General features: G+C 34.6%; 1 protein-coding gene across 1 annotated transcript in view; it reads left to right on the top strand.

Annotated features, from left to right (window-relative positions):
- Positions 1-4335: 4335 nt before the first annotated feature.
- The window catches only part of LOC110109333 (outer envelope protein 64, mitochondrial), a 29150-nt gene continuing 22572 nt past the window's right edge, over positions 4336-10913 (top strand). The window contains exons 1-7 of the mRNA XM_020840353.2: positions 4336-4817; positions 4932-5084; positions 5979-6103; positions 6665-6790; positions 7007-7189; positions 7346-7490; positions 9038-9206. Coding sequence (XP_020696012.1) covers positions 4339-4817; positions 4932-5084; positions 5979-6103; positions 6665-6790; positions 7007-7189; positions 7346-7490; positions 9038-9206 — 1380 coding nt within the window. The 5' untranslated portion in view covers positions 4336-4338. The remainder of the gene's footprint in view (positions 4818-4931; positions 5085-5978; positions 6104-6664; positions 6791-7006; positions 7190-7345; positions 7491-9037; positions 9207-10913) is intronic.

Below are 10913 nucleotides of genomic sequence, written 5' to 3' on the forward strand. Positions count from 1 at the left end.
GTCACTTGATTCTGGACATTGGTCTGATCATAGTTCAATTCATCATTTTTTCCTGTTTATATCGGAAAGACTCCCTGCTATTTGAGAGTTTATAGTTTGCTTTAGTTGACTTATTTCAGTTTTAACAACATTGCATTAATTTTTTTTCTGATGTTTTGATATTAACAATTCTATGCATTTAAAATACAAATTTCTTCCTTGCAACTAAAATTTGTTAGGGAATAATGAACCAAAATACCATCACAACCGAATTTTGTTTTGGGGATTATGCCCCTGAAGACCCCCGCAATGGCGCTGCCCCTTGACCCTGCGAACTCTTCAAGGTAAAGGTGCTACGGCCAAAATTGTTGGGCTTTGTCTTCGACAAGGTAAAATCCCATAAACTTAGGAAACCTAGGTCTCAAAGCCCTTATTGGATGTGTGGTTGATGCTCCCAAACCCTTAGGTCCTTAGAAACCCCGCTTTACAGTTTTCTAAACCCAAAAAAACACTCTCTGTTGTCCTCTCCGCAAAATGGTGATTTTGATTTGTTTGGTCTCACATGAGAGCCCGAGGTAGATGTCAATACGCGTAGGGCCGCTTGACTTATGTCAACGGTCATCCAATGCATGAATATCACATTCTTAAATTGGCATTCTCCAAACCATAGAATATCACATCGTCCAAACCAAAGAACGAACTGCTGAATTATTCTAAGAACTCTGAAAAATGCATCCATGAGAACTTTCCTCTTTACGAACTTCAATGGCATTCTCCAATTGGCAACAATTATGCATTATGAATAGCGAAAGCCATAACCCATGCATCACTTTGCAAGGAAAAAAAAAAGCTTGTATTCATGTTGTTGTTAGCTGGCTACGTCAATTTATATTGGTCTCCACTTAAAATCATTCAAGATGCAGCTTCTTAATATTGTCTTACATTTATCTTAACACCTACCTTAAATTTTTTTAATGTTTGACATGCTTAATATATTACTTGCAAGATGCAGCTTATTTTCACGGTAAGTATTTTTTCACCTATGATTGTGCAGTGGCACTTGTGCCGAGTTAAGTTGCGTTAAACTGTTTAGTTGTTGTGAGATGTGGTGATTGATTCCTTAGAATGCAAACCATGCTTTGATTTTTTTTGAAACAGTGGCAAATATACAGTCTTAATGCACCAATGATTGATTGCATGGATGTTGTTTGTAACATGATTTACCTGGGAAGAAAAGCTTTCATGCATGTAGATAGACCTTACAGAATATGTTGAGAAACATAAAGCCAACATGTTTTACTTATGGACAAACATGTAAGTACTTATGTTTGAGATTTGATGATTTTTTTTAATTTACAAATTTAACGTTTTTTTGCGGTTGCAATTTTACTTCATGCTGCTTGCCTAGTTTTCTTCATATACTGCACAAAAAATTTTCTATATTATTTTGCGCTCAATTCCTAGGCACAAGCTTAGAAAATATAAGCTAAATGCTAGATATCTTTTTTATTTATAGTGAATTAATTCTATTAATGCTAGCTTGAAGCAACACTACAATTTCAGTCTTTGGTATCTACTGGGCATTGTTGGATCCAAAAAGATCAGGAGAGCATGAAAACGCTGAAATTGAATAAAATCATAAGGAAAAGAAATGAAATTGAACATGGAGAAAATTGGCATCACATCTTTGATGAAAACTATTTTTCTGCCGTAATTGTGAGGTAGGTACGGTTACTTCATGCTGATATAGTTTATCTATATATTAAAGTTCTTTTGTTTGTTTAAAATTTTCAAGTTACGCGCGTTTTTCTTGAAAAAGGCCGATCATTTTAAGATTAGAATAGCTATGTATCACCAATGTTACTTGAATTGTTTCTTATCATCTGTATGAATGAAACACAAATTATTTTCAAGCTTATACACTACAACAATTGTCTTCCATACATTGTTTTTTCATCATGATGTCATTGTTTTTTTTTTAATTTAAAATATACCTATTTAAAATATTTTTAAAATTCGTTTTGCTTTCCAAATAATTTAATTCTTCATAATATGCATAATAGTTTTGCATCTTTAAAATTATCTATCTTGAACGATAAGATATGTCATGTCATGCATATAAACTACTGCTGAAGTTTTTAATCATTGATTACAGTATATGGACGAGTGGAATGATATATTCAAGCAAACTCAAAAGTAGAAAAGCAAGGCGCAATTGATGATCGTGATATGTACTTTCCTCCAGTGGATGATAATGAAGTGTAGAAATAGAAATCCCAAGACTTCGTTGCTACAGTGTAAAGAAATCATGATAAGGGCCATTTTTTTTTATTTTCATGTATTGTTTTGTGAGGACATTTATTTTAATAGATTGCTTATGTATGTATATGAAGATTGAAGTAGAATTTTTGTTGTATTTAAGTTGGAAATTTTTTGTAATTTTTTATTTGAAGAAAAATATCTTATGTATGCTATCATATATATATGTATATGATATTTTTAGAAATTTGGTTGGAGATTAATTATTTGCAATTGAAATATTATGATTCAACATTATTAATTGATAATTGAATATAATTTATATTAGATATAATATATATCGAAGCACAAAATAATGTCATTTTATTAAAATTATTTTATTAAATTCAAGTGTTGGGAAATCATATATCTTAGGACAACTTAAATGTGCCTTATTATTAAACATATTTCATCAAATAAATGTGTTAGGAAAGTTAACCTATTATGTCATATAATATTTGTTATATTTATTAATAAATTTCATTATATAAATGTGTTGGAAAAGTTGGTATATTAGGACACATTATAGGTGTTGTTGAAGAGACTATGCCATCAAAATTATATGTCATAAAAGTTTAGTTTTTAGGGCACAAAAAGATGCCCTTAACCCTATGCCAACGGCCACCTAAGTGACACCATTATTTGATGCCTTAATATATCATATGCCCTAATATATACATATTATGACACTTTAAGGTGTCCTCATAGCCATTATGTACATGCTCATAGTTATCGATAGTTGTGTGAATTTTTTCAGTATTCTTTGGAGACAGTTGGCATATACTTCAATATTGTTATACGTGCCATTGTATCATTTGCAGATGAGTTCATTAATTTACCCAATGGAGATCCAGAATGTCATCTTTTTGTACGTTCCAATACAATATTTCACTCTTACTTCAAGAATACTTTGGGTACAATTGATGGCACACATATACCAACAATAGTTAGCAGCAACATACAGAATCGTTATCGTAATTGTAAGGGATTCACCTCTCAAAATGTTATGGCTACAATGTAATTTGATAAACAGTTCGTATATGTAGCATCGGTGGGAAGGGTCAGCTGCAGATATGCATGTGCTAAGATGGGCTGTAGAGCAATGTCAATTTGGAGTGCCACCCAATCATCATTACTTGGTTGATTCAGGCTATGCAAACACTGATAAGTTGATTGCTCATTTTCGAGGATATCGATGTCATCTAGCTGATTATAGAGGAAGTACTACTAGGAGATATACAAATCAGCAAGAATTATTTAATCACAGACATACCCAATTGCGAAATGTGGTAGAGAGAACATTCGGGATTTGGAAGGAACGTTTTCAAGTGTTGTCTTACATGAAAAAAAAATTTATGGTACTGTTCAAGCTGACCTAGTTATTGCGTGTGCAATTTTGCACAACTTTATAGGTCGCTATCATTCAATATGTCACAGATAGAAATGGAACACGATAGTGAATGTGGAAATTTTGAAATGTTGGATGAAGATCCTAACTTGCACACAATAATAGGAGAAATAATTCAAGGAGAAGCGATAAGGCATGTTATTGCAACTGATATGTGGAATGCACGGGTAAGAATATCTGTATGCATTAATAATACTTTATCTCTCATTACATTATTTATGTAATATTTTGTTTTATTTTTATTTGAGATAAATTGTTAAAAAAATCGATCGTCGTGAGGAAGATAAGATCCAACGCAACAAATATTTCACCATTATGTTATGAACATCAACATTATGTTGCAGTGTATTATCTTGTAGTTGTTAAGCGGTGTCCAAAAAAAAAAATTTCATGTTGTCATGTACTATTTATGTTTTTAGCTGTTTTCGTTGAATGATGTTATGTTTTGTTTATTATTTGGCATATTACTCTAATTTTAAATCTACAATCTTTCTAAATCATGTTATCTGTTACCAAATATCTTTCTGAATTTAACATGATTTAAAAACTATCATATCAAACATAATTCAGAATTTATTAAATTCAGATTTACAAAATTTAATAAATACTACTATAATTAAATCCAATCCTATACCAAACACGCCCTTAATTTGATGTTGCGAAAAAGCTGTAACGAAAAAATTGGAGAAAACAGAATAAAGGTTCCGTCGTTGCTAGAATCCTTTTCCAACTCCGTGAAGCCTACGGATTGCAGCGGCATATTCGCCGAAAAAATTTTCTTTTATTTCTCGCCCTTTTCGTTGCAGGTCCAAAACCCTACTAAAACCCTATTCTCTCATCCTCTCGATCGTAGAACTGATATATCAAAGCTGGAGTTCGTGAAGCCTCTCAGGATCACCAAGATCAATGCTTCGAGCACTAAGCTCTGGATCATCGCCGGTATCGGCGTGGTCGGCGTCCTGATAATGGCCGAGTCCGCTCGCCGGAGGAGAAAGGGTTCAAATGAAACGTCGCCTCGTGTGAAGGATTTCGGTGCTTTCATTGAACGATTTGAGCTCCTCCCAGCACCGCAGCCGCCGCCTCCTGCTGCACGCCACCCCCTCTCGGACCTCACATTCGCTGTTGCTGACAAGTTTGTATTCGTCGACTTTGCTCCGGTACAGATTGTTCGTTTTATTATTAGTCATTTGTTTGGTCGTTCTTATGGTTTTTTTTTTCTTTTTCTTTTTTTGGTTCGGTGTTGCAGTTTTGATGTCAAGAATTCAGTTTCTGGTTTCGGGAATCCAGACTGGAAGCGGACGCATGAGCCGGCGGGCAAGACGGCAGCGGTGATCTCGCTGTTGCTGCAGCGGGGAGCCACTTTGGTTGGCAGAACGGTTATGGATGAATTGGCTTTTGGGTTAGTGTTTTCACTAGTTTGATCCTGAATCGTACATAATGTTTTAGCAGTTATCATGAATGGGCAGAGAGGAGCTATTTTTAAAGCAGGCCCCAAACAGTTTGGCGAAAGCTAATGGTGATGATGATAAGGAAAAAATACATTATTTTTTCATCTTGCAAATCAAGATGCATTAAAATTCCAATTTCTCAAGTTTGTGTTATTCGTCCATTTATGTTGTGTTTTTGCTACGTTTTCCCGTTCGGTGTTATAATAATGGGCATAGACTTGCACAGAATGTTTTCCAATGTACAAAAAACGCTAGGAGTGAATCCTCACAAAATTTTATGCTGCCTTTACCAAAAGTAGATAAAGCACGCATAGCAATTACGCCATTCTCAATGGATGTCTAGTATTCCATTCTGATATTTGTAATAGAAGCATAATTCCCTTAAAAGGATTTACCACCGTGTCTGGAACACCATTTATTTTGGTAAGTTGTAATATCCTTTATTGATATAATAAAAGAAAGTTATTTAGGATTCCCTTTCTTGCATGAAAAGAGTAGTCTATGGTAGCATCTACCGATGTAAAGTAGTTCAGATTTTACATTTGTTGTGAATGGTTACATTGGGTGTTCATTCTTATCTTTTGTAGTAATAAATTTTTTCAGGATCGGTGCATGGGAAGCTTCTGTCTTTGTTTGTGAAATTGGTAATTGTTGCATGAATAAGATTTTTTTCTTAAAGTTTGATATTATCCATCCATTCTTGCTATTCATCTATGATGAATATCTCTTAGGGATAATTAAGCTGATTATTTTTAGTGCCTTTTCGTGGATTTCTGCACTTTTCATGCTCTAATAAAAATAAATGGGACTTTATTGATTTTTCTTATGTCTGGTTGTTATTTCAGAGTCACAGGAGAGAACTTGCATTATGGCATGCCCATAAATCCACAATTATTACTGCAAATCCCAGGGGGATCTTCTAGTGGTTCTGGTGTGGCGGTTGCTGCTGGTCTTGTTGACTTTGCACTTGGTGTGTGATGCATTCTTTGTAAACCATTTGGTTGTTTTTGTTTTACTAGCCATTATCCCTTGAAATTGAAATATCTTAGTAAAAGAAACGTGTTGAAATCTCTGTTTCATCTGTACAACATCTCTTTTTCTAAAAATGATATTGTGTGTCAATGTAAATAAACTTTTTGATCATTGGATTGAGAAGCAGAAGCAGTTACGTTGACGGGGAAGAAACTCATATCATGCTAATTCACCCCCCTCCGAGGCCTTTTTTTTTTCGATATTAACATATCCTGAAATCTTCGCTGGATGATTAAAGCCCAGATTCTCTCTTTTGCCCTTCACTGCTCCAATCTTTTAGCTTCTTGTCTACATTATCATTTGGTATGAATCACCTTTATCTTAGTTTATCGTTTTTGATGCTTATCATAGAAGGGCATAAAAATCCATGATATCCATCACCTTAAGGATGCACTGGATTATCTCTCTGTGGCTGATGCATATTTGCTGTTTAGAAAAATTGTAGTATTTGAAAATTTTCACAATGTCTGGTTACTTGAGTCTACTTTTGCCAACGCAGGTACTGATACAATTGGATGTGTGAGAATTCCAGCTGCATTTTGTGGCATTCTTGGTTATAGACCTTCTCACGGGGTTGTATCCAACATTGGAATTTTGACAAACTCACAAAGCCTATGTACTGTAGGTGAGCCTTGTACATAATTTTTCACTCTCAATGCATTGCTTTAATATTTTTGTACTACGGGGAAACACTTGGTATTTACATGAAGAAAGTCTGACATAAATGATGGCTAAATAAGTTATTTGATGAATTAAATGCCTTTATTTTTCAAGAAAAAAGTTTTATCACGAATCTACAAACTTTTATTTATTCAGCATATTGATATATATTACATTGCAGGTCTGTTTGCACGAGATCCATCTATTTTCCATCGTGTTGGACATTTATTGTTGCAAGCATCTCAAACGGTTGTTAAGCGGGAAAAGCGCTTTATATTTGCTGATGATTTCTTTCAGTATTCTAGGATTCCAAAGCAGAAAACCGTACATGTTATAAGCAAGGCCATTGAAGCTCTATCCGGGTGTAGGTTTACATTGACAATGCAATTTTTTTAATAAAATTTGCATTTGGGGAGTGCACTAAACATTCAAGCATATATTTCAATATATTTTGGTTAAAAATTGTCTGTAGATGTTTTACAAACTCATGAGTCCATCCTCTTGTATATTCACCTTGCAGACTTACCAGCTAAGCATATGAATGTTAGTCACTACATTGCTTCAAATGTACCAATTTTAAAAGAGTTCGGCGAGCCCTATACAAAACTGCATCAAGGAACAACAACTCTGCAGGCTCTTTCAACAATAATGCTATCACTTCAAAAGTATGTTATTTAGAATATGATTATTGAATGTTATTGCGAGTTACATCATTTTTTTATTTTTCTCTGCATTTGTTGATTACTAGTTTATGTCGAGCATTAAATATCACATTATTGGTAGCGGCTAACAGATATAGGTGATGGGATTTTTTTTGGGTTTTTTCGGTACCCTAATCATATTCTTTGCGGGCTTTTTACTCTAAATCTTCTACGTTTTTAGTTGAAACAGTCGTAGAAAATACAGAAAAGCTTCAGTTTTTCCTGGATCAGTTTATTAGAGACGAATAACAAATAAATAGCAAAACCAACCCTCATTGTTGGATAAGGTATTAGCTACTGCTCCACTTGATGATGCATTTTTAACAAGTTGGCATTGATAGGAGTTAACAGGATAGTCTTCTGTACTACACTTTTGGGACATTCCAATTTATTTCCAGTGAATCTTTCTTGACATTGTAAACGTGTAAATGCTATCTGCAGGTGTTGCAGTGCACACACACACACACATTCTCACACACTCATATATATTGTGTTTAATTTGATACAATGGTTTAACACTAACTTATAAAACGTGATGTACATGAATAGATTTCTTGGTACTGTTATTATGTGACCATGCTAGAAAGCTCTGTTGACATTGTACTCAAACCAGGCATTTGAAACAGTGAAAATACATCAGAAAATTGCTGTAGCTAATCTGAAGTGTCAAGGATACCAATCTGAGTGGGATGTGCCAAGGATATTTGCTATAGCTTGAGGCTCCATGACATCATATTTATAATTGGGACGTGCCAAGGATACCAATTTGGCATGGATATAGTAGTTTTTCAATAAAGTGTTGTTTATAGCGGAGTTAGAGAAGAAACTTCGGAGCCTGGATGCTTGCGTGAGAGCTTTCAAAATTTTTGCATTGCAGCATCAGTGTCCATCTCAAAAGTTTGGAAAGAAAGGCACACAATAGAGTCATTCAAGAAATACTTTCATCTTTCATATGTCTGTACTCTGACTAGTTAATTGTTTGAATAAGCTTTTTAATCACTTGATTTAGGGATTTAATATACTTATAATTAAAAAAACACATTGGAGTGTTAATGTTGCATGTCATGAATCAATTTCTAACCTCCACAATGTCTTAGAAACACAATGTTTTTCAGAAACTGAATTTAAGGCTTCATTTGGGACAGCTTTCTTACTGCTTTTTAAAGCAGCTTTCTAATGTAAAAATTTATTGAACTAGAAATTTTTTATTAAAAAGTTGTTTTAGAAAGCAACAAGAAAATTATCCCAAATGAGTCATAAGTTTAGACTTGTGATTTTACTTTTGCTTGCACGAGCTATACATGTTATAATCTTAAAGCATCATCTGGACTTTGTTCTGAACTCAAAAGAAACAAGAGAAACTAACTGGTGGAAGATTTGTGCTTACTAGCTACTTATTTCAAGCTGAAGTAGAACTGCAGAAATATGATCTCCACTATCGTGTTACCCTTTAAGTACTTTTAAGGTGGTTATCTATGATGAATAACTAACATTGTCCACAACATTACCAGATATGAGTTCAAAACAAACCATGAGGAGTGGATTAACACTGTCAAGCCCAGTTTGGGGCATGAGATCTCTACACGTGTGCGTGTAGCGTTAAACTCAACATATGACAATGTTAAATATTTGTATAAAGCCAGGGCAGAACTTCGAGCTGCACTCAATAGCCTCTTAAAGGTATTTTCTTGTTGGTTTTGCCTCTCTCTCTCTCTCTCTCTCTCTCTATATATATATATATATATATATATATTCAGTTCGTTGTCCTTTAGCTAGCTGGATCTTTCACTTACCATTTATGTTTAAGCGCCTTAGTAATGCAAATGTACTCATTGAAAACACAAATCATGTGCATTAAGGGGTGCATTGAGACGGAAATATTAATATACTGAATTATGATATTGATTCTGTTGTTTCCGTGTAATAATTTCTGATTTTCTAATTTTCTGATTATCTGGATAAAGCATGGCAATTGGAGGAGAAAATAAATTTAATATTGATTAAATATTGGTGCTTATATTCATGCATACATGAATCGGTCAAAAGGAGGATAATATCCTCAATTATGAGGATTTAAAAAAAGAATATAAATACATGTCTCTGATTTAGACTTTCATATGAAATCACTTTCGAATCTTGTACTTTTCTATATCACATATATCAATAAGTTTTAGCTTGTTACAAAGATTGGACAAATGAAGTGGCCCTATTAGCTTTGATAAAGTTATCATTAAAATTTTCATCAAATACACGTGGAGTGTGTTCTTCTTTGATAAGATTGCATCCGAGTAAGTGAATGCATTTTAATATTATTGGTTCTTTCATGGAAGATAAGATTGCTAGCAATGTAAATTCTTGCTTGATTATTATAATTAAAGATCATAGGTTGTATAATATGGAATCTAAATTCTTCCGTTAAGAGTTTTGATTCCACATTATTTTAGCTGCTTGCTTTGTACTTTTCCTGGACACAAGATTTTCAGCGACAAAGGCATAGTATGCTTAAGTAACTTTTTCATCCTCAATATATCCAACATTGTATCTATCAGAGAATGTGTCATTCCTTAAATAATTATGTTTCCAGTAGATTTGACCTTTTATTGGAGATTTATTGATATATCATAAAATTCCTATGACAAAATCTTGTTGTTTCTTTTTTTGGTTTTGTATATACTAACTGTTGTGGGTTAGAATATACGCGGCGATAGAGTTATAATCCTAGGTCTTAGCATTGTACGGATATCCTACTCACACACAGAGAACACAAGATTTTTACATGGAAAACCCTGGAAAGGTGAAAGACCACGGGGTGTGGCCCAGTTAAAAATGATTCTATTATAATTTGAGTAGATTACAATGGGTTGACTCGTCCCTAAGGGTGATCAGATTACAGATGCCAATCGTATGGTTAAAATCTAGTGAAAACGGGGATGAAAATCTGGCATCACTTGGTGGTCTGTCGGAAGTCCGGAATTACTTGGAAATTCGGGCATCAGTTGGTAGTCCAATGGTGGTTTGGCAGAACTCCGGGCGTTAGGTGATGGTCCAGCATAAATCCGGGCGTTAGGAGATGGTTCGGCGGAACTCCGGGCGTCAGGTGGTGGTCTGGTGGAGCTCAGGGCGTCAGGTGGTGGTCCGGCTCAACTCAGGGCGTTAGGTGGTGGTCCTGTGGAGCTCAGGTCGTCAGTGTGATGCCCCAGAATCAAATAGTGAAAGGATTCGTCTGACATTCTGATCGAACTCCATTCCAGTTGCCAAGCTCGGACCTGAAAATTTAACCACATATAATGAGCTTACAAAGCCCAGCAGGTCACCAAAGCTTACAACTGAAATCAAAGCACGGCGATGCTATCAATATGCAGGTCAAAGTAAATAAAGTCAATCAAT

The sequence above is a fragment of the Dendrobium catenatum genome, unplaced genomic scaffold, assembly GCF_001605985.2.
Source record: "Dendrobium catenatum unplaced genomic scaffold, ASM160598v2 fragScaff_scaffold_536, whole genome shotgun sequence".
In the NCBI taxonomy this organism is placed as follows: Eukaryota; Viridiplantae; Streptophyta; class Magnoliopsida; order Asparagales; family Orchidaceae; genus Dendrobium; species Dendrobium catenatum.